This window comes from Esox lucius, chromosome 4 (assembly GCF_011004845.1).
Source record: "Esox lucius isolate fEsoLuc1 chromosome 4, fEsoLuc1.pri, whole genome shotgun sequence".
Lineage (NCBI taxonomy): Eukaryota > Metazoa > Chordata > Actinopteri > Esociformes > Esocidae > Esox > Esox lucius.
Genome location: NC_047572.1, coordinates 20,138,524 through 20,164,099, shown reverse-complemented (window position 1 = coordinate 20,164,099; position 25,576 = coordinate 20,138,524). Strand labels below are relative to the sequence as shown.

General features: G+C 40.0%; 1 protein-coding gene across 4 annotated transcripts in view; it reads right to left on the bottom strand.

Moving 5' to 3' along the window:
* Nucleotides 1-13,232: 13,232 nt before the first annotated feature.
* The window catches only part of aff2 (AF4/FMR2 family, member 2), a 176,930-nt gene continuing 164,586 nt past the window's right edge, over nt 13,233-25,576 (bottom strand). For all 4 annotated transcript variants that reach the window (XM_010899611.4, XM_020046169.3, XM_020046171.3 and 1 more), the window contains 8 exons: nt 25,101-25,237; nt 24,720-24,783; nt 23,605-23,741; nt 23,210-23,281; nt 22,009-22,102; nt 21,755-21,804; nt 20,131-20,345; nt 13,233-18,782 (listed from right to left, as the gene is read on the bottom strand). In XM_010899611.4, coding sequence (XP_010897913.1) covers nt 18,661-18,782; nt 20,131-20,345; nt 21,755-21,804; nt 22,009-22,102; nt 23,210-23,281; nt 23,605-23,741; nt 24,720-24,783; nt 25,101-25,237 — 891 coding nt within the window. In that variant the 3' untranslated portion in view covers nt 13,233-18,660. The remainder of the gene's footprint in view (nt 18,783-20,130; nt 20,346-21,754; nt 21,805-22,008; nt 22,103-23,209; nt 23,282-23,604; nt 23,742-24,719; nt 24,784-25,100; nt 25,238-25,576) is intronic.

Genomic DNA, 25,576 nt, shown 5'->3' with positions numbered 1-25,576 from the left:
TCTCCAGACCTAAACCCTATTGAGCATCTGTGGGGCATCCTAAAATGGAAGGTGGAGGAGCGCAAGGTCTCTAACATCCACCAGCTCTGTGATGTCGTCATGGAGGAGTGGAAGAGGACTCCAGTGGCACCCTGTGAAGCTCTGGTGAACACCATGCCCAAGAGGGTTAAGGCAATGCTGGAAAATGATGGTGGCCACAGAAAATATTGACATTTGGCCCCAATTTGGACATTTTCACTTAGGGGTGTACTCCCTTTTGTTGTCAGTGGTTTAGACATTAATGGCTGTGTGTTGAGTTATTTTCAGGGGACAGCAAATGTACACTGTTACACAAGCTGTACCCTCACTACATTACATTATAGCAAAGTGTCCTTTCTTCAGTGTTGTCACATGAAAAGATATACTCAAGTATTTACAGAAATGTGAGGGGTGTACTCACTTTTGTGAGATACTGTATAAATGTATATGTCTCACTACAATGTGACACTAAAGTGATTGGTAAGACAACTTAGCCAATCAGGCTCATTTTGCTATTAGCTAATGACATTTCAAGAACATTTCCACCAGACCTTTTGCAAATTTGTGCAGATGTCTCTGGGAAGGAGATTCATGCTGATCGGGCGGTGGCAACATCATGGTGGAAACAGCCCAGAAGACTGCCATTGACTTGATGATGTTTGTTTGTTGCACCGTTCTTTGTAAACCCTAGACACCATTGTGCATGAAAAGCCTCGGAGGGTTACAGTTTCTGAAATACTGGAACAAGTGCCGAGCACTTACACTTACACAACACCGGTTTCACCTACTCCAACATGCTTTGACAATGCTTTGATGCCTTTATGCTTGTTTTCTATAGCAATCCATGGCCATGTGACAAGCAGTCTGTAGGAGCCATCCATTTTTGTAGATGCAAATTTTGTGTACCCAATAAACTGGCCGCTGAGTGGATGTCCATACAAATGGACTTTGTTTATTCCATATACCTTCGCAAATATCAACAATTAAAAATACATCATTTTATAAGTCTCTTTTTCGAATGAATAATAATACAGGGGACAATGCATAAAAACACATTTGTAAAACGGAGGTGTTTGGAGCTTCGCCATTCCATTGTCATCGGTCACAGCCCCTCTCTGACAATGTTGATCCTTCCAATGAGATGAAGAATGATAAAGAGCAGGATCATGTTAAAGTAGGTCACCCTGTAGCAAGATGCCGCCAGGAGCAGGGACACCGGCTAATGACATTACAGCAGGATAGGAAGTGGTTATGATCAATATTCTCAAGCACTTCATCATCAGGCCTCTGCATACACACACACACACACACACATACACACACACACATACACACACACACATACAGCGTTCAACAGTTGAAAATGTCCATTTCCACTGTCAGGGCAATGAAAAAGTTTAAAGCAACTGGCTTTGTTAACAATCATTCTGGAAGAGGACGTGTGTCTATTCACGCAGGACAATGATCCAAAGATTTTGTGAATATTTTGAATGACCAAGAGGAAAAACAGCAAATAAATGTTTTTTCACAACCCTTTTCTTTAATATTTACCAAAGATGCCGACATTAGTGGAGGGCGCTGTATATGTATGTGGGATCGGAATCATGTAACATGAATATTCGTCACATTTTCCCTATTCCATTTCCGTTTATCTAGTGTGTTTTCGAGGAGTGATTCTGGCTTCAGCAAAACCTGTAATTAACATACTTATTGACGAGTATGATTGAAAAATATCAACATGTAAGAGTTAATGATACTTCAGGATCATGATGAATTAATCTCCAGTGAAATGTAAATGGCCATGCATACACATGAAACCATAACATTGTAGTGGTGTACATTGTTGATGAAGTGAATACCCTTGCAACTATCTCAAATAGTACGGTTGTGCCCGAGCCTGAAACGCATTACAACGCCTTGAAACCCTGGGCCACGTTTCTCCCGATTAAAATTTGATATTGAGGGTCTAACACCTTGTAAATATACATTTATGTACAAGGAATTAGTGGCCCTCAATCTTCAAATTCTTCTATGTTTAATGAGCTGAAATAAGTCAACACGACAATGACTATTCAGGAACATCTGACGGAGGATGAGATGAGAAGTTCTTTTGTAAACACTGGTTCAAGCAATTCATCAGATTTGTTTTGGCTCGAAAATATTGAGACTTACATCCCGATCCAGTTAGGTTGCACTGTTAACCAAATCAAACCAAACCATTTCATTTTCTAACACAATTTGGCACTACATAATCGATGATATGTGAAGAGAAAAGGGGTCTGGGAAAGGCAATGAAAGGAGAAGACACAGGAAAGAAGGAGGGGCCTGAATGATTTGCATGTCACTAATCATGAATGACATGGCAATTTTGTCAGAGGAAGGACTGGCACTGATGTCTGCTTCTCTCCCAAGATTGATTAGGCACATCAAGGGAGTCACTACCTCACCAGTGCAGAGACAGAGAGTAATATGGTTTTGTCTTGGCGCTCATACTTCCTCATTTGTTTCCATTACGCCACGTCTACATGCAGTCCTACAAACAACAGTGGCCAGATATCATCTTGGCTGCAACCAAGATTGGCCCAGCTGATTAATTGGTTTTGGGAGGTGTCCTTTCTCCGAGAGGTTTGAATCGCCCATTTGTCCTGTGTCCCATCGGAGGGCAGTCCGAAGCAATAATATATTATGGGTCACAGCTCAGATACTCCATACTGCAGCAAGACAGCAAGGACATCAATACAACACAAAATAAAACAAAAATCATATTTCATCTAAATCTGTGCATTGTCACTTTACTCATTTTAAAGCCTGCTGCTCTTTTGACACAGAATGTAGCTGTTGATTGTGATCACAAAACCAAAATATTGATAACATCACAAGGAACACTGATAAACACCAGACTATTAACTTTTGTTACCTTATTAGGTTTATAATTCTTCATGATCTATATGGTGGAAAACAGTAGTCACTGACTCTCTGCTAAACCCATCATCATGATGATGTGGCAAAAAAAAATTGTGGATTATCTGCAATCTGTTTTTCAGATTTTCCACAGTAAATGCCCACAAAACACATGCTTGAGGCAAACAAGATACAGACTGCTAAACAGTCAAAGGTTTCCTCCCTATGCCCTGAAAAGGGCATATCATTACAAGCTTACAGAAAGTAAAGGGGATGATTCTGACACAAATTATTAATATTATTTGATTGACATACACTAGAGTTCAACCTTTGGACAGCCACACCTTAGCAGGTTATCAAAGACTGAGAGAATAGAATAGCTGTGGGTTTTATATTCAGGCTGTTGTTTCTTATATGTTTAAATGGTGAGACATGGGCTACATTATCTGGTTGATCAAATCTGGGGGCTGTGCGAGAAACATGAAGTGAGAGAGGAATTCAGCAGCAGCTTAGTCCCAAAAGTTACAAGGGACGAACCGCAACTATCCTTCTCCATAAAGAGTGTATTGAGAATAAATGGAAACTGTAATAAATGGCAAAAGCACCACCCTCTACTCTTGATTGTATATTGCGTCGGTGGGTGGTGTAAATGGCCAAGTATATCACTAACATCAATGTACCTTTTTCATTAGGCAGGGTCTGAGGAAGGCCCTAAAAAGACTCCAGCCACCCAAGCCATGAACAGTCCTCTGTACTGTGCACATCAGGCATGTCATGCTGCAATATTGTCGCACTTAAGTCCAGGACCCAAGCGCTTATTGCTATGACCTGGACTTCTATGAACATGGACTTGCCCTCTACAACTGGTGACCCGGACTTTTGACACCTTCCTGTTACTTGGTATTGGGACTGGATGGCTCTGATTTCATAGTAGTACTATATACAATATTTCCACAAAGGAAGCTGGTCCACATTCTTTGGTCCTCAGGTATTTTTTTTTTAACCCACCTGAGATCTAGGAAGTGAATGTCCAGTATAAGCTGAAAAAGGAAACGTGAGTGATGGGCTAGGTACTGAGAGTTCCTTTTGAAACGCTAGGTGTTCTTGTCTGAGCAGGAGTTGAGCCCAGCTACCCCATCCCTGAGGGAATTTATTAGTACAAAATATGACACGCTTTCATTGAAAGTGAGTGATGTTCTTCAAAGGACAAAGAAGGGAAGAATTCGCAACATCGTAACATTTGTGCAACAATGATCAGAGCATCAATTGATGTTTTCCTTGTTACACTAGATCCTCAGTTCATTGTTTTCCCGAGAAGCAACATTGTACATTTATCCTGTTTGGAAATCAAAATTCCTTTCCCCTAACGTTAAGCATGTTGGTGGTTCTGTTTGGTTCACCTACTACCCTGCTGACATTTTTCCTACATCCTGTCTCAGGGAGCTCCTTTGAAGTGTATGTAGGGAGGAGAAGGGTATGTTTTAACTCCAGGCCTGGTGGGGGGTGGCAAGGATTATTGTACCAGTGTTGGCCTGCTTCTAAAGCAACCAGGTAGATTTGTATTTGGGTCATGGTTGAGGTGCCCACTGGCAATATGGTTTGATGGGGTTTTGAGCCCTGGCGTGGTCTTCCTCTCTGAATCCCTTTCCATTACCTTTGTCCCATTCTGTACTTCTATCCTATCAATTAAAATACCAAAGGAACTTGGATCCCATGGTGTCCTTGAAAAATGCTATTCCCTGTTGCTTATTTCTTTAATTGGTCGAAAACCAGATTTCCCTAAACTTGAAGCTGGGGGAATCTATCCCTGAAAACCAGCAAAATCACCATGCAGGAATCCACTCTAAATCAGTGACGCCTTGCAAATCGTTAAACCAATCAAATACCTTTCTTGGGCTTACTAAAGTGTTTTAGTAGAATGGTGTTTGAGATTGTCTGGGAAATCATAGATTAAAACATCTTAAAAATATTTTGACGTTTGTCGATTTTGTGTAGAAAGCACACAACTGAAGGAATAAAGTATAATTTTGTTTTACCTCCCGGTTTACTTCCATTTTCTGCAATGTTGCAGATTAGCATATGGAACAACTCTGTTCAAAATGTGTCTTACCTGGTCTGAAACCGTGACAGCACATAACAAGATTTGAAACCTCAGTGATGTAGCATCAACGGGCATATAGGGGAGGGTTCTGGAATGAAACTGCTCCTAAAGGTTAATTCAACTCGCTTTTGCAATAGGGATGCACTACTTCATAGGTATTTTTTCACTATTTAAAGCTGTTGATAAAAGTTAAACAAATTAGTAAAATGTTTGAAGAAGGGCATTGTAAGGGTACATATTGTATACAAGTATCCAAATGTATTTTAACCTTATGAGACAAATGTAAAAAGAATAATATAGAATCCAACTGAAGGATATTAGCATATCAAGTTTCTCAGAGGGATGTTTATTACATGTTTTGTAATACAGAATTTTTATTGAACAGGGGCTTCTAATATATATATAATGGTAAAGTTAATTTCTTTCTGTAATTTAAATCAAGAAGTGACACCTTCATATATTCTGGATTAATTACACATAAAGTAAAACATTTCAAACCTCTTTTTTTCCAATCTTGATGATTATGGCTTACAGCTCATGGAGATCAAAAATCCTGCATCTCAAAATATTTGAATAAAAAAGTTATAATACAGTAATGTCAACCTGAGAAGAGCTGAACACTTTTAGCCCAGCCCAGCTAGCAGTCGTTTAAAGAAATGCCTTTTCTATGAGTATTTTACGGAGAAAGATATTTGATACATTTTTTATTCGTAGTTTACTGTTATTGAGAGTTATATTCATGTGCTCATACATTCTGTCATTTTCTATTTATTTTATTCTATTTGGTCTCAGGGTAAACCTAAGAAAGTACATTTAAATTTGTGCCAGATTAATTTGTGTTATATGTTACATTACACTAGGGTACACTACATTCTGTTACATTACAGTTAAGCTGTTACAAAGCACTTGATGAATATCACTTTGTTTGGTGTACTTGGCCCTGTGAGGACTTTGGTTATGTCTCTCAGTATACACTGTGAACCTTACCTTTGGTCCTTTTACAACCAACACCTTCTTGATGCTTTAAGCAAAGTTAAACATATGTTTTTTTTTTTAGATGTGATAGATCTAATCCAGTGGTTTTGCTGTTGCCATGGTAGCCTGTGAAAGCCGAAGTGGGGTCCTGGGCGATGTTAAATGAATTTGTTGGAGGGATGCGTTGTCTTGTAAATACTTTGTGTTTTCATACCAGGAGGCTTGGATGTGAAAAACACAACTGTATCATCTTTTGGCTCTCCGTTTTGTGCTTAGAATTACTTTCAGCAATCCAAATAACAGTCCTCTCCTGCAGACCCAAGGCCATGGGATTGGGAGTTCTTTCATGGAATTAAAAGGTGCAACCAGCAGCCATTCAGTCATTAGTGATTTATTTTATCTGGCATATCATGATAATCGTACATTTGGTTTGAACCAACAAAGTTGTTGTGTGTGTTTGTAGAATGAATCAAAAACTGTTTCCAGAATAAGTCATTATTCTTCACTCTAAATGCCTGAACTTGTTTATGTTAGAGAGATGTCCAAGTCAAACAAAGATGAAATCGTCAGGGTCTTAATTTTTGATGTTCATTTTGGGAGGCCATTCATCTTCAACCACAGTAAAATTGTAACCTATTTATTGTGGTGACCAAATGCTTAATCAATGTCTCCGTTTCTTCTGTTTACTTACAAGCCCCATTCAAACCTTGTTCCAAAATGTTTCTTCTCCAGAGCCTTTCCACATTCTGATTGTACCCCATTTTTTTTAAATGGTTTCAGACACATTATGATCAGATAGTATAGGTGTAAATTGACAAGATGAAGACATTTTAGAACAGTGTGTAAACGTAGTTAATTGAAGTGAATTGACTGCCACAACAATGCCAGTTTGTGACTCTTCTTTCGGGGCTTGTTACCATGAATAAGGCTACCATATTTCTGTTATAGTGGCATTCACCTCTGATAATTATTTCATTTTAGGCACGTCACAGTGTCAAAATCAGATGATTTTAGTTTATTTGTTCAGTTAGCAGATCAGCATTATTGCAGGCTAAACACTTTCATGACTGTCTTTTGAAAAAAGAAAATGTTGGACAAATTTGATTTGACTAATGTTCATGTGTAAAACCATAATTCACAGCTAAGACTTCTATTTCCATTGCTCACTGACTCAATTACCACAGTATGTACTGTAGATAGTGATGATAAGAGGAAGGGCATTCCTTTCCCTCTCACATAGTCTAGATGCTCTGGGGCAGAACTAAGGTCATTTCAGTGAGCCACTGTGAACTTTGTCCATAATTCCCAAGGGTAGATCCATTTGCAAGACGTGACAGGAATGAAGATGGTTGGAGAGGGGGCTGCAGCCGATCTAATCCCTGACCAGGGTCACAGGAAGACAGAGAGGCAAAAAGACCTGCTCCATTTCACCAGCGTACAAGAGTCAGACACACAAAGCCAACCACAAGGACCCTCTGTAGTGATACAAGACTTCGGCATAAGCCCTTAAACCCTCTAATGTGACATAAAGCAATTGGACAATGAAGACTACGGTTGTAAAAACTGTTAAGTTGGAAATTAAATAGGAAATCGAATACGAGCTTGCACAGACTCACTGAATTTAATTTAATTTTGCTGGTCAGTTTTTCTTCTAAAATAGTAGCTTTTTACCCTAAAGATATTAAATGGGAACATAAATGACCTATTCGGTGTAGAATACAAAACATGACCTGTTTCAGAAATGCCTCCCGTCGTCATGAACAGATGATGAACGAGATTTGTTGTGAGAGCAGCCAAGAGAAATGTCCTGTATAAGCCAAAGAACAACAACACCACATCTTTTTAGATTAGTTTTATACCCTGAAACTATTTGAAATGTAGCCAACGATCCCAGTGGTCCCCAGAGACAACAAGAAACCCCCCTCTAAGAGAAGCTGAATAGCTGAAAGCAAGCAGGGACAGGCCTGCTGCATAGGTAGCTGTGGACCTGGGGAACTGAATTCAACCATAGTCTGGTTAACATATAATATATAGACCACAGCTAAGTCCAAAAAGAGATGGCTTTAAAATGAACATAATGTCACACATTGATTAGATTGTAGAACATTGATATCTTATATTCTGAGAATGTTTGTGTATGTTTGTGCGGATGGTGAGGAAATCTTAGAAAACCGTACACATGAATGTGTCTAGAACATTAATATCTTACATTGTGAGTACTCTTTATTATTATAGTTGGGATATTAAAAACAAGAAGTGGATAAAGGAACATAGATTAATGAAGAAAAGAAAATATAAACAAAATCAGCACTAATGACTTCCACTCAACTTCCCCTCCTGGAGATACTACATTCCCCCACAAAACCTCCCCCCACACCCCTCAGTCCCTTAGAGCTTGAGCTAAAGGGCATGTATCCCAACCCACATTCAAGCATAAAAGTGCATTGAAGGCACAATCTAGAATGTGACATATTATGGTGCTGAGTGTTCCAAATAGGAAAGGAAAAGCTGACATTTCTTAGTGGTTAAGAGGTTAAGTAATTTTTGCTGATAGCTACTTCATTGAGCAAGACATACAATTGGGTACTGCTATTGGGTTGTGCAGTTACTTCTTAAGATGAATGCTGTTATGTTGTTCTGGATAAGTGTAGGCTAAATGACAAATGTAAATGTAAAAATCAAATAAATTAAATCTTATAAATTGTTTTGTTCATCTAGTATATGTGCATGTACTAGTTACACTATACAATATAAGATACATAGTTGTATCAGCTGCTGTAACGTTGCGCTCCAATCTGTGCTCCAGTAAAGTAAACTTCCCCTCACCACCATTACTCCTCAGCCACTTCAGTAACTCATATAGACGTGGCGGACTCATGCTAGTAGAAAGAATAGATACGCACCTGCAATACCTGGAACTCATAGACAGTTGACACTGAGACTGGCAGACAACATAACACAAGCTAATCATGCTAGCTAATTGTTTCAACACACCTTCCAAATGTATTGTCCGGTCTTGTATGTAATTGCAAGGTTGTTCCTTGATGTCGATATTGTTGTCATGGTAATTAATCTAGCTAAAATGTTAAGTTGAAAGCAAAACAAAATGTTTTTTGGCTCCAGCTAACATCCACTACTAATATCATTGATTGTGAGCTAGGATAAATAATAAGTAAGTCAAGTCAAGAGGTGAATACCACAAACTCACAGAGTAAGCAATATTTATTCATAATAGCAAACGTCTTCTGTGAGAATGCAAACATGCTTGTAAGAGAACACTAAACTATTTGCTTTAAAAAAAAAAGTTATGTATTTTTCAATTCACTTACACAAATATGAATACATTATGTGTGCACGTCCCTTCTGTGATTTTGTAGCAACTCAGTCCAATCAGCCGTTCAACCCTCAAGAGTTCAACTACTGTCAGCCTTCCTTTGTTGTTGACATGGTCTATCTATTACCGCTTTATCTCGGCTGTCTGGTGTAGCAGTGTTAAACTGTGCTGAGTGCCAGGGAACAGGGTTCACCGTCCCAGACTGCCAGAATAGAGAGTTAAGTATTTTGTTGTTCCTCTCCACTGAAAGTAAGATTAGGGTTAACATTAGGTTTATGGCCCGGGTTTCGCCAGGCTGTGGACATGAGGCTAGGACTGGAGTTATGGGGCCTGACACTGCACTGACAGACACTGATGATAGGACAGGTGTGGAGGTACGCTCTGCTCTGTGTCCCATAGCGGCAGGATACATTAAACATTACAATGTATGTCGCTCTATCTCACATAACCAGGAGAGAAACTGCTTCTGCATCTTTGGTAACCCAACCCATATGCTTAGTAGTCCCAAAATGAAATGTACCTACCTTTTGATTTCCAGAAAGTGGAAACTGTAGAACACAAAAGAGACACCACACTTTACGATGAATGCACTATCAAGACCATAAAAATGTAATTTTGAATAATGACAGTGGAAAACTGAAACAAAATGTCTCAACCGGTCTAAGCTGCATGCACAGAGTCATGTTAAAGGAGTAGAGGCTATCAGTGGTCTAGTGTATGGGGGTATTGGCATGTCGGTGAGGGGGTCTTCTAATGCCTGCTGCCTGCTTCCGAGGGGTCACAGAAGAGGGCAGGCGGCAGGTTTGATTTTTTGGTAGACAAATGATGGCTCCACATCTGGAATAGTTTGGCAAATAAATAATGGCCAATGGCTCATACATCATCACAGGCTCTCCAATCTGCCAGGGGAAAGAGAAAATAAATTCTTATTATAACCTTGGGAAGCCCAACAGATAGTAAAAAATAGAGCGACTGTGATTTCTTGGGGGGAGAAAGCTGTTCTTTGTCAAGTGCCGGGTGTAATAAGAAACAGACTATTGCCACATCCGAGAGTGGGGGCTGCCTGGGTGCATTGATCTATGATGACCGAGGCTGTTCCTGACAGACACACTGTCACTGGCCCACATGGAAATACTTCCTGCTAACATGGACTGACGATCCGTGCCCCACAGGGCTGCTCCACATGTCAACCAACAGAACACTCACCATTCCACAGGGCACACATCAGCATGGGGGTATTCCTTCTGAAATGCCCTTTATATAAAAAGACTCCGAATCCACAGCTAAACAACCATCTCAGGCTTCTTTGAATTATGAATTCTCGGTAGCTTTTCATTTTTGATGAGGCTAGTAGTTCATACAATGGATGTCTGAAAATGTAGTATCACAGTGTATACAGAATACATCTCTACTGTTTGGATGGTATTCCATCAGGACAATTACATGAACTACATTTACATTCAATAATGGAGATTACCATGACTATATGTCTAACCCCTTGAATGCGAATGTTTCTTTTTCGTTGGACCATGACAGAATATTAAATGCAGCTGGGCTAGAGGGCACATGTGCTCAGTGTCAAAGTGCTCACCTCATTAAGTATCTTTGGAAAATGTCCATGTGACCAAAGCGCCCAGAAATCTTGAAAAGACAGGGTATAGAGAGCAAGAAAAACACTATTATGTCTCACTCATGTGTAAAACCCCTGAAATGTCAAGGGAATATTCCATCAGAAACCTTTTGGTGGAAGATCATCATAATGGCAGAGGAATAATCTGTCAGATGAAAGCTCACTGAGTGATGCTTTCTTGCTTATCAATATTCCACTATTTATAAATCAATTGTTTTATTTCACATGACTGAGCAGGTGAATGACAGGGTTTCATGGTGAATGGAGGAGTTGGGATAACATTTTTACACAGTTGTAGTCGCTTCTCAAAAGATTTGGGCAAAATATAACTTGATCCAATTGGGATAACTACTTTAGACAATAACACTTAGATAGAGAATGACTTGACAAACATACTGATTTTCTGTCAATGAACTTCATGTGAAACCAAGATTTAATAAATGAAGTGGTGTCGTCTGTGCATCTAAAGCAGGTGGAATCTAACAAGTAAGCAAATTACAGAGCAGTGCAATGTGATGTGCTGTTCTCACCATGCACAGAGTTTAATCAAGAATCATTCAATTAAGTGCTCTACGCATTCAAGTCAGCACCGCTGCGCTGCAAACGACTGTAAATAGGAAATCTCCCATCCCTGCTTTTAACAAATGAATAGTTTAAGGAAGGCAATCTTTTTAAACCACTGCTTTGAAAATATATTATCAGGATTTTTCTTAATCCATATAACCAATACACAACAAGTTTAGGATCTATTGAGGTATTTTAAAAATACAGTACACACTGATGACAAAAAATGGCATCACATTTTACACATACAGCTTAAAATGTGCCATTTTTCATATGAAATAATAATGGGTTATTTTAGATTAATAATATCTACAGACCAATATTTAGTTGGAGTGCAATTTTGTTAAGCAGCCCAATTTGACACTCAACATGCCATTTAACATGTAGCCTCCTAAAAATCACTGACTCCACTTCACAAATGATTTGAGCTAACACATTAATGAGATGCTTTGACTTATGAATTTGCTATGGTATCCTGGAGAGAAAAAAGCTGTAGAAGTTGAAAAATGACCGTTGCGTTGTGCAATGCCATGAAAATGTATCTTTGAGAGGATTTTATTGCATGGTTACCTTAGTCAATTAAATCAATACATCTTATCTGTCAGAAAGCTGGCTCAGTGCCACAGCCAAATGAAATGCGAACAGTCAGTAAATAAAAGCAATTTTGACACATCATTTGGAAAAATTATTTAGCAGGTGGAAATCCTGTCTCCACATAAAGAAGACTTCAATGCGGCATTATAAAGCATTTTCAAGAAGCCCTGCCTTAAAGTGGCTTCCAATGCATCAACATCCTGATTAATGTATTACTTTCTGGAGCTCACAAATTGTCCTTTTGACGAATAAATAAGAAGCCATTTGTTACAAAAGAATGCACTTTGACAAAGACCAGAAACCACTACAGGCTAATGCAGATGAGAACCGGTGTAATTCTGTCAATTACAGGGGATTTATCAAACAGAGAGAATGTGAATGTGTGAGCTGAATATACCTTTTTGAATACACCAAATCATACTGTTCATTTTCCTGAACCTGATGATGGCATTTATTGGCGGGAGATGACGGCGTATTCATGTTGTATTAGTGATGGTCTCATTGGACTATCATGACTGGTCTTTTTCTGTACCATCTCACTCTACTGTTGAACGAGTGTTTCCCTCTTATTTCATACATTTCCATCATCTAACAGACACCCGTATTCAGAGTGACTTAGAAATGAGGGTTAAGTGCCTTCCTTAAAAACACTCCAAATTGTATTTTATCATATCGGCAATGGGATTAAAACCTGTAACATATTGTTTATTGGCTCAGCGATATTGACCACTAGATCCTCATGCCGTGAGGTTAAACAATGTTTTATTGTTTAACAGATTACACACTATGTGGTTAAATACATTACTAACTAATTGATTTAGGGAACAAATGACACATCTTATTACATACATCAGTGATGACCCATATTCAATCAGTTATGCTGTAACTGTTACCTAATACCTTATTAAAGGGATATGCAGTGGTATAACTGCTGTAAGACAGCTAATTGTTGAGCAGATGCTGGCGTGTTCATTGTTGGTGTCCTGGGACATGCATTAGAAGTTGTAGAAGTAATGAAGTAAAGCAATGAAGAAATAGTGAAACTAAAATGTAAAATCATTACACACAGCTACATGGAATGTAATTACGTAATAGGAGAGCAACAATTTCACTGGTTCATACCATTTTTATTACATTTCTTTTTTTTTACAGAGACATTAAACATTTAAAAACAACATAACTATCATTTCAATTTTTGATCATTACATATAACAATTTTATTATAAAATAACCATACAATAGGCAAAAATAATAATAAAAAATGGCAGAACTTGTGCAACACATTTGAAATACAAAGCTAACAGGCAGGACGTCTCTTTGATACATAACGCATTTTTAAAGAATCCGTACAACTATACATTAATAAATCCATAGCATAACAGTTACCCTGCTCTGTACAAAAATGAATAAACTAAAAACTACAGCATGCCTGAACCAAGACAACTATTGTCTTTGCATTTTCTGTTTACAACATTTTCCATCTTTAAACTGTCAACAAAATTTCAGTAAGAGAAAAGGCTGTTTACTTGGAATGGTAACCCTGTTTTTCCCTGATGTCTGACCAACATCATAGGGAATAGGTAGCATTTAAGCATTTATATAAAGCTTGAGCCTCGAGGAACAATATGTCATTAGGCTAATTTATGGCTATCAACATTGCTCAAGGTTTAACAAATTCATTGCTTTTGTCACACTGTGAAAGATTTATATTATTGTATCAATGTTGCATTTCACAGTTAAATGGATCTGACTGAAATGTTGCCAGAACTGACAGTGATTGTTCCAGATCTGAAAAACAGTTTACAGTTTTATCTCTAAGACTTAAACATAGGGAATTGATCTTTGGGAAATTGCTTTATTTTTCACAATAAATTTGGCCATCTGCAACATCATAACGTTACAGATTTTCAATAATATTTTCAGAAATAGAATTGTATCAAAAGCACAGGATTTTCCTTTAAATGTTTATCCCACTTGATATATAAATGGCTGTAAATTGTTGTTTTATTTTCTTCAGTACGAAGCACAGCCATGAAAAGTAAATGCCTTTTTTCTGTAACAAACCTTTTTTTTCAACTGCTGTTGACTGAAACTGTACATTAGTTTATATAATCTCATTGTCTTTCTTTTACAAAAGGAAGTGGAACATGATACAAAGAAATGCCACTCCAGGTGATATTGGAATGACTGAAACGCCAAGGTCACACAGAACAGACTACCAAAAGGTCAAAGGTTATGGGGTGGTGAGATGTCACAGATCTGCAATACACTTGTCAAGGCAATGGATTTTCAATGCTTTATTGTCAGCTTTGGGCAGTCTATATATTCCATATGGTACAATCCTTTACACAGAAAGAAATAAACCATAAAGCACCTCGTCATTCTGTACAGATACATATAAACAGCAAAAGGATGTATGTATAATTGTTCTTCATTTTCCCTAAAGCATGTCTGCTTCACTGCTTTAAGACCAACAAGCTGAAGGAAGGGTTGGAAATATAGTTGAATGAAAGCTACATATACCATCTGTTGTTCAATTTGCATAACAGCCATTTGTGGTGAACTGAAAGTCAAAATACATGATTGTTAGTAACAAAGAGTCACTGGGAATGGTTTGCAGGCACAAATACAAGCAAACTCGATTAAAAAACAAATTATACTAAATTATTCTGCTAATGGGAATAACATTTCAGATGTCCAGTCTATAATTTATTGACTTTACTCATTTATATGTTTATGGGTAATGAGAGATCAGTCCTAGTTGTATCATTCATATTAAATAGGACACAATATCCACTGAATTTGTTTTAGCATCGAGTCATATGGTTGTTAATTGACCAACATAGTGTGGTGCTTTGTGCAAACTAAGTGTTATTTACAGAGCTCCATTTGCAATCAGAATGATTCCAGCTGGGACAATATTAATTGGAGACAATGGTTTTTCTGATGTTTTCATTGTAGTGGATCAATGGAACAGGATACAAGATGGACTGACAGCGCAGTCAAGCTTGTCCTAATTCCAGACGAAATAAAAGCAGCTTTAAAATAAATTATGATTAATAATAACATGATAAATATACAACAATTTATTACACAATAATAGTGTTGATAGTCTTTCGGATTTCTTCAATTTGTAAATGAATAAGGAGTTTGATAGCAGAATTGGTTGGGTAAATGGTGCGACACCCCACCTCCCTATGCCTTAGATGAGCTGGATTGGTTGGCATTGAAGCTAATTACAGTGAAGTGAGGAAAACATCTGTTGAATATTAACACTGCATCAGGGCACAACTCTTATAGATGCTGCGTCTGAAAGGAATAAATACTGTTCAGGTTTCAACCGAGAAAACTGTAATGTAACTACTCAAATGTAACTACTCTAGCTAGGATATCATATTTTTGTTTACTCTGCAATGCTCATTTCAAAATGAACATTTCTGTAATTCATAAATCTATTTAAGAGATATCAAAATTTGTAGCAGCAATATATAATCAAGCCAATTAGGGACTCATTTAATGAGTAGTTCCTTCCTGATTCGTCATCATGACCTGGTTTTACCAAGCATCGGACTAAGTCACACCATACATTGACTTGGTAACACTGCCAGTCCAGGCGGCACCTCATTCAATGTTTCCCAATTTCCTTCTTTTGACATGAAACTGTATATTTAAAACTAAAACTAAAATGATGTTCTCCCCAATGGATATAAGCCAATTTGATCAGCCTTTCCTCATTGTGGAGTGACTGCAAGACATTAGCTGCTCCTCGTTCGTGCCAGATGGGTACCGCTGAGTATAGAGCTGGTTGTTTGTATCAGACGGTGGATTAGAGAGACAGAAGAGAAGGGGTGAGAGAAAGAACGAGGAAAGAGAGACAGTATGAAGAGAAAAAGAAAAGAGAGAAATGAAAAGGGGGGTGGGGGGGCACTGAGTGCCAGTCCTGTTTGGTTCTGTTGACTAGCTGCCAAAGGGCCACAGATTTCCCTGACAGAATGGCCTATCTCTAGCATTAACAAGAACAGCTGGGAAAAGCCACTGGAAATGGACCAAGTGCTTTTCTCATAAAGGCAAAAACAGTTGCCGACTTGGGACTGGAGGAGAAAATGTGATCTAACGGCTGAAAAAATTAATTGCACATTCTATTTTTCCTAAACACACCACTAACTAATGGTTATGAGATTTTATCACAGGTTTTGCAAAAGGCCAAATGAAAAAAATGCACTTAAGATACAGTACAAAGAAAGATGAAGTTGTTGGGTTCTCTTTCATATTTTTCGATTCATTGAGTTACATTAAGACTGGTGTAAATATTGCTATGACCACATGCAGTGGTCTCCTACAGCTTTAAGTAGATTTGGAATTGAATGAACGCTGTTGTGAAGTTACAATTAGCTACACGACTCTCACATAAAACACTGATCGACATAAACCATTAATAAAAAAGTTAAATGATAAACATCAAGTGATTTTTAAAATCCAGTTAATTTTTTTGTCTGTAATTTGTTCAGGCTTTTCTCAGGACATTCCAAAGCGCTGTAGGCTTATTACCTAAAATCAACAGATAACAATTCCAAACATTTTATACGCTGGTCACCAATCAAACCTCTAAATGCCAGAGACAGTGAATGTTAAGTGGTTTTCTCTTTTAAATATGCCCTTGTTTTTAGCAACAAGATAATGAAAACAATTAGTTGTATCATCCAGCTATTGCTGTGAATGGGTTGAAGAGTGTTTATCTATTAATTCTAGGTAATTATAGTAAGTCACGTTAAGCATTTTCATGTTTAAGTGTCTGAATAGCCTGTTCACCTTCATCAAAACAGTAACTGAGTTTGAAATTTGATACATGTAAGTCACACATTAGCAATTGTAAAGCCAAACCTGGTGTCATAATTGCCAGTAAAAAGTACATGAATAAACTGTGGAAAAAAAATCTAATATACCAATATGGTATGAAAAAAATCCTTTAGATTCATTCTTGTTAAATATAGACTCTTAATCATTTCCACTGGATACAGAGGCACTTTGTTTTATCATAGTGAAAATCATATTTCACACACATCCGCATTGTCTCTCATACACATTCAGAAATGGTGATAAGGTGAGAGAGAGATAGGAAGAGAACTGAAAGAGAGAAGAGAACGACAGACACCCAGCAATGGCGAATCCACCCCCAAAACCACCTGGAACCAGTACACCACACGTTCTTTGCTACAGCCCATTCTCTCACATCACATCCAAAAAACAACACAAATAATGTACAGCCTCCGATGGAAAACAACCCGTCTCTCATAAGGATGGCAAAACAGTACGTCTTTCAAGCCGTGTTTAAATATATGAACAATCGAATGTACCACTATGCACAGAACACGGAAGGATAATGCCATGGATAATGCTATGGATAATGCCATGGATAATGCTTTAACACTACATCCCTGCGTGGACATGCACAACTGAACCAACATTTAATATCAAAGGAGTTGCGATACAGAACACAGCAGTAATTGTAGACATTAAAAAGATAATACGAAGATCCTCCGAAGCGTCCAAGGACTCATTCTGACATACATTATTGGTAATGGTGCTTTAACAGTGATTGCATGATTGATATTTATTTAAACACAGTCTCAGTTGGTGCGTCTCTCCCCTGATCCCTCAGTGCAGATTTGGAATAAATACAGCCTCTTATTATTGTAGGCGCAAAAACAACATTTACCAAATAACAAACACAAAGACATCACCAACCACCAGATCTGTTGTTATAAGATCTGCTATAGATGACATTATGTTATTATGTCCCTCAAAACTAAAGAAATTGCTTGAGGTGGTAAATCTGATTTAATTATTCATTGTAAATTTGCACTGAGCAACAAGTTAGGAAATTATTTAAATTATCTGTTCCAGTGTGACTAATGTGTGGAAAATTAGCTAACTGTTACTGTATATCATATGACAGGAGACGGAGTTCTGATGGAGTATAAATCAAACTGGTCAGGTCATCAAGGCATGAGCAAAAACTAAGCGTGTGAAGAGTTGATAGCACGTATGCCCAATTCATGAGGTATGTTCCCATTGGAATGGAGAGCAATGCGTTCTAAGAGGCCCTCAGTGGCTTGTCTGATCAATACAAACAACAGGGAAATCACAGGACAGCAACCATATGGCACCGCACCGCATATCACGCTCTTCTAGTGGCAACACTTTAGGAACATTCCACAGGTCTTAAAAGGGACTTCCCTTTCAATCGCGCTGGGGTTCGGGGTGTCACAGTTTTCTCTCCACATCCGACGGAAATGTTAACCTTGTGTAGCGGGAGCAGAGAGAAAGACTGTAGTAGCGCTGATGACGGCCTCATCACGAGGATCTCTTGACGGTTGTAGGGCTGGCTGTCTGGCATGAAGACAGTGAGTGGTGATCTTTTGGCGGGGGGGGGGTGTATCAGGTGTCTGGAGACGCTGGGCGATGCTGGCTGGTAGAGGTAGTGATGGAGGTGTGAGACAGACGTACACAATGGCGGACAGTTTCATTCCAGTTCCTGCAGCACTATAACAAGTGGGCCTCTATCCGTAGCCAGTGCAGCCCTTGGCGAATGTAGTGCACCAGTTCAGCCATGGTGCTGTGTTGGCTCAACGGTTCCATCATTGAGTCCAGCTCCTGAAAGAACTCTATGGAGAAGGAGCAAAAAAGAAGAACGGGTGAGTTTCTAGGCGTTAGATGGGCGCAGGCAGGAGTAAAAGCGTAACACAGGGTCACATTTATCGACAGCACATTGGACGAACTGAGCGTTCCGACGGCTCAGTTCTGAAAGTGACACAGCTGTGCTGAAAGCTCCACCCAGGATTTAGGCTGGAACTGCATCGGCTTGCCAAGTGTCCAGCGTCGCACTGATGCTGCGGAGGCGGGAGGTTTGGTGTCGTTGTAATCAGTGAAAGCAGCCACATTCTCTGTGGAGGTAAGTCTTGGCGTCAAGCTGAAACAATATGCTGGGTTCTGTTTTCTGCTCGTGATTTGTGGCTCAGAGACGTACTCTTAGTGGTGATATAATGGGCCAATACCGAACTCTGGGCAGTTTCAATTAACATGTCAATTATTAAATAGATGACAAAGCAACAAAAACAGATATGTTGTTATATTTTCTCCTTTCCCTCCTTCTATCGCTAACCCTTCCTTTTTCATCCTATCTTTTGGATATTGTGTTATACTTGTCATTGCAGCGGGTGCCTTTACTTGCACATACTCGATTAAATACCATCAAAAAACGTTTGCATATACATGAGTTGACTTTCATTGACAGGACAGTGCTGTGCGAACACGTGTAAATGCTGCCACTGAGCAGATGTCAGGCCCCATTTTATCCCCCAGCGCTCTGTGTCATAACCTGCCAATTCCTGTCCCATTTCCACCCAAAACACCATCCAACAGGCTCTAATTGAGCCCATTATGAGTGTCGACAAAGAGGAGGAGAGTTGGTGGGTGGGTCAGATCAACTTCTAATGGGGTACTTCTGAGGATGCGAGAGAAAGAGCTCTTGCTCCACACAACCACCTAACCGGCCCCTTTAATCAGCTAGGCTCAGATAACGGCTGGGAAACGACAGAGGAACCACACATCAAACCCTCCACACACATTTAGAGGGTGGTCTCCTCCACATCTCTCCTGGTGCCTCTCTGGTCCACTCATTCACTCACTAATGACAGTAAATGGGTAGTGCTCATCTATTCTTCACATCGGCACAAAAGTCTAGAGTGCATTAGCCCATATCAATTAGATACAATTTACTATATACAAGAAGAAACAAATGGAAATGAATGTACCAGGCCAGATATAACATACACCACACAAACAAAAGACTGAGCCCCACGCTGTATTACTGCAACTTCACCAACCTAACCGGAAAACTAGAGTTTATTTTGCTAAGGCACAAAATCCGTCGCTGACTGCCATCTCCGATCCAAACATCCTGTTCTAAAACAGAGAGAGAGCCGGCGCTGCTATACGTCCGGTCTCCAGTACCTTGGCTCTCCGCGGCCAACTTCTCGGCCGTGTCCCAGTGCTCGTAGCTGCGGAGGATGTTGTTGGTGATGTTGACGTGGCTGGCGGCCATATGGTGGATGCGCTGGGGGATGGCCACGTTGCCGGACGGCGCGGAGCCCGCGGGGCCGGTACTGCTGCTGACCGAACTCACTGGCGAGGGACTCAGAGACAGCGGTGATGGAGTGCCGGTGCTCCTGGCATGACGGACACACAAAACCAGAGTCGCAGTTCAGAGATTCCAGGGGGAAAGGTCAAAACACCACCAGAGAATTTACGGTACAACCATTGGACACCAACTTTTAGAAATCTAAAACAGCTACTCATGGAAATAGAGAACAAGTGATAGTGTATATACATACTACAAGGAAAGGAATTCATGGAAATGCCATAAGTTATTAATGTCTCTGTTTATAGGACTACAAATAAACCGTTAACGTGTACCATATACAGGAAGTAAAGTGAGATTACACTGAGCAGTTTTACCTTCTGAGAGGTTTTTCCCTCTTAGCTCTCTGACTCAGGGAGCTCAAAGACGGATCAGGGAAATTTGAACTGTTGGTTTACATTTAGCCAATACATGCTCTTGTGTCACATTTAACAACCCTTTGTCAGGCTTAATCACTAATGCTGATTTCAACTGTATGAACAGCATAGAAGGCTTTCTCAGCTTCACAATCATGGCTTGATTTTCTGTCAACTGGCCTGAGCCATCAATCAGAGGACATATTCGGCTTTTAGTTCCAAATCCAAACAATCAGACTCCAGGTCCTGTAATTCAGCATTAAACTGAAACGCGCTCGCCCTGTGAAGTTAAATTATGTTCCCTGTCAACAGCTAACCTCTCTCAGCGCTCTTTCCCTCTCTCTAGCCGTTTGAGTCTTTTGCTGAAATACACAAACCCTGAAGGGGGAGGATCGGAGGGGGGATGTTAGGAAATAGGGAATAAAAGATTCATGATTGTCAAGGACAGAACAAACAAACTGTGAGACAGGGGACCAGAGCCGAGTGGAATATAACGTTGATTACAGTTACAGCAGGTTGCAGAGCTTACAGACGAGGATTAAGGAGGCCAGTTTGTGGCTAACATGACCGTGGTGAACCGAAGGTGGATCCAGGAGCCCTAGTAGCCGTAGGATCTGAGGCTAATTGCTTCTGACAGCTCCTCTTACAGCAGAACAGCAGGCCTGGTCAGTGTTGTGGCTGAGGGCTAGCTCCCAGCCCTGGAACAGACAGGCTCAAGGAGCTCTAAGTCACACACTGAGGATGGCACACTGCCCACCGCCAGACACTGACGAGCCCCACAGTAGGCTACAAATCTAAATCCAAACACACAAGGATGGATCAACTAGGTTCCGTTACCATGGAGGATCCAAGAGAACAGTGAAGCAGTGAGCTCATCTCATCCCTGCAGTGTGAACCTGGAAGTCACAGTGACAAAGGCTCTGTCTACCTCGGCCTGTCTGAACAAAGCAGTCCCAATCTGAGAGGATTAGCTTGTTGCTTGGCCAGGGGTAGGCACTAAGATTGTTCCATTCTGGGAGAGATTTCATATAAAGAAGCATTGTGGCGCATTACGGGGTGACTGAAGTAAAATGTTACTCACTTTCCATTGGCTCCCCATGGCGAAGGTGCTTGGGAACTTTTCGCTGAGTTCTGAAATGGAAGAAGTTTGTGAGAACTTGACATTTAGCAACACTACAATACACCCACATCCCTCAACCTAGACTCCATCACTGCAACGCAAACAGCAACTCTGGAACAATATGCAACATAATAAAAAATTGGCTTCAGCACCTACTAAGCTTTCTATCTTCTAGAATTATAACTCTTTATATTCGTAGTTGGGTTTAGGGTTACCTTGAAATACTCCATTAGGGAACGGGAATACTTTACTGCATGATCCTTCTTCAGTTTGAACATTCTTAAGTACAGGAGGGATAAACAGCGATTGCTATGGAGACAAGCATAATATTATTACAAAAATACAGGACGTAACACAGTACATCCAGCATTGTCAACAAAACAATCTGCATATCACTTACGGACATGGAACGTAAATGAAAACATTATAAAAATAATTACATAAAGTGTTCCTACGCAGTCATTTTACATATAGAAACTTTACACACGCAATGGATCTGAAAATAAAAGTAGGCAAGGCTTTAGCCTAATAATAATTTCCCAGCAACCTTCCTGCTGATCCAGCCCCAATGCCATGGTGCGAGTGACCTTTCCACAGTGTGTGAGGATGGCCAGACAGCAGATGCTTGGGACATATGCATCGCCCCGTGGCATGACAGTAGTACTGCGGCATTAATAAGTCATACAAAACTCATGAAAAACATGCCAGCAAAGGTTGCACGCACCTCACGCAACCCCCCCTCCCCCCCACACACACACACACACACACCCACGCACGCACACACACACGCACACACGCCATCTAAAACGAATTATACATGGATGGATAATGTCTGCCATTGTGATATATTTGAATTTAATCGCTAATGATGTCTGAACAGTATACAGTACTAAGACTGGAAATACGGCCTGGCAGTCCAACGCCTACACCCATCACTGTCTACACTGCTATGACTGAGAGCCGAAGCATAACATTCTGCTCAGATTATACAATCCATATGACAGGGTGCATATACTTTCCCTTCATCTCCTCAGTAACACTGTGCTGTACAGTATATGTTTATAGGCTGTGCTTGCCGCCAGGAAATCTTTCATTATCCCCTAATAGTTTAATGAAATACAAGAATAATGATCCACTTTAAGCTGATTAAGTGCTTTAGCAGTGTTTTAAAGCTCCCTTCAAGATACATCCGATTGTCGGGGTGTGATGGCTGAGTGGAGATTTAAATAGTGTTTGAGTGAAACGGCGGATTTAGCATCTAAAAGCCTGTTGGATTTTTTGGAATGAACCCAAACACCCACACAGGCTAGAGCTTCAAGTCCGTCCTCACATCCATTAGAGCAATGATGGGTCTCATCACTCAGACGCACATACACATTTTACATGAGAACACTGCAGAGCAGAGGGAAAACTCACCACAATACAGCTAATTTCTTTTCAGCTACCGTTGCTGAGTGACTCGTGAAGTTCTTTAACCTCATGGCGTACCTTCGAAAGCAGGACAGATAAAAACAGATCACATTCACATTCTCTTCCTTTTCAGAATTAACGGCCGGCCTTGTGTCGTTTTCTGCCCTTAACAGTTTCTGAAGATACGATTTCAATCAGCGGCGCACGAATCCCTGGGTAGTATGATGAGCTACAAGGTCCATCTATTTTCATTTTCGCCGCCATTAATAAAATGAGGGCCGCTAATTGCCTTGACTTGTGGGGTAGACTGGAGCAGCTCTAGACATAATGATGCTCATTTTCACCGGGGGCCAGTTGGGGATAGCCGGCCTGAGTACGGGGAGTGTGGGGCGGACACCAACCTTATGAGTTCAACGGTCTCGGAGTACATGGTGTACGGAGACTTGGCCTCGAGAGGGTCCCGCTCCATGGCATTGCCGCACTCGATGAATGACAGCGCGCCGTCGGCGTAGTTAACAGCTTTGCCAAACTTGTCCATCTGTGGAGGACGCGATTGGGGACATCAAATCAGAGCTGCACCAGAGTCACAGCACCGCACGCCCACAAAATATTCTCCTCATGTGGCATTATTTTCCAAATCTTAAAAAAGTTTGTGACAGAGAATTAACGGATTTAACCAGAAGCTCAATAAAAAAATTCACATTAACGTTTGGGGAACAGATCATTCTTTTGGTCCTTGTAATTTTCTCAAACACGTTCATAAAAATACAAAGGCACATAGACCCAAAATACAAATAAAGTGCCAACAACAAAAAATAGGCATCATCATAATAGCAGACAAGTTTATAATAAAATAGATTTATACACCACTCTCCACTGAAAGCACCTCTTGAGTTGGTTCTATCCATTTCAACTAAGCCCCTTTTACCACATGCCCGACCGGGCCAGTGGAAGATTCATTACAGCTCAACGATTACAGTCATGTAACATGGGCAATCAATTCCCTTCACTTTGTATTCATGGCTGGCTTTACCTCGCAGATCAGATTTATTGCCAAGTGGATGTAACTTTCGATAAAGGACAATGTCTGGGGAGATAATTGCTGGAATCCAATTATTAGGGCCCTATAAGTGTGTTGGTAAATCACGACCGCCGCCTGGGCCCAAGCCCCTCTTTGAGGACATCAAAGAGGTGTGTAAAAGCTCCCCTGTCTGTGACCGATCCCACAGTCAAACTTAGGAAAGACTACAGGTCTTAACTCGGGCTCTTCACTCTCCTCTGTGCACTTAGCAGCATACCTCAGCTAAGACCAGTGTGTTATTAAGAGCTATGCAGCATGAATACTTATCTAATTAGCTCGGTCAAAGCTGCTGCTTGCTCAGACAAAATAAAATCTAAATAGTAAGAACAATTTAGTATGTGTAATATATTCTTTACCAAATTAATTGCTGTTTAAATGCTTTTAATTCATTTAGAGGTGCTCTTATGGGATAAGACTGGTAAAACAGAAGCTTACCAGTGCATCTGCTTTGTGCTTCAGTTTCTTGGCTTCTTGCATGTAGTAGTCTGCATTATGAACTCTAGATAACAAACACATTGAGCTTATGGTTAGTCATGCCAATTATGTTTCAAATATATCATTAAACAGCTCAGTGGCATAAAAACTGTTTTGTGATTGCCTGGATCCCTTACGGGTAATGCTGTGCTCCATAAGGTAAATGTGTGTCATTTGGATGTATCCATATAGTGGAAATTAACTCACGTTCTCACATCCCACACAAACGTCAACTGCCCGGCGTTCTATGCAATTTAACCCTTTTTAGTACATCTGCCATGTGAGAAAATATCCACACTGGGTGTTTTGTAATGTGTGGCAAAGTTAGCTGTTCATACATACGTGTTATTGAATGTTAGTTTGGGTCTGCTGGGCTCCATGTGGTCCATGGACAGCGATGATGGGTTGGACCAAACGTCAGAATCAGACTGACCGTTGCCATGGAAACTGTTAGAGGGCTTGCTGTGGGTATCTTCCTCCTGGGAGATGGAGGGGTCAATTAAAATACTAATTAGTGTCCAGCAGTAACTATAATAATACTGTATTAATTCATCCTGGTGATTTGGACTATAAGGGAACATGGTGACTATCATGTATTTTTTTCCCTGTGTCCAGCTTTAAACATATTCAGCACATGGGATACATTTTTCTTTCTTCAAGGCTATTTTCAAATCCCTCCAAAGGCTAATTAGATTTGCTAAAACACAGGAAACAGTGGCAGAACCCTGGAGCAGAGAAATAATCTGCAGCCACAGCCTGTCTACTAACATCTCAACACAATGAATTATAGAACACACATTCTCTTAGTTAGCAAAGTT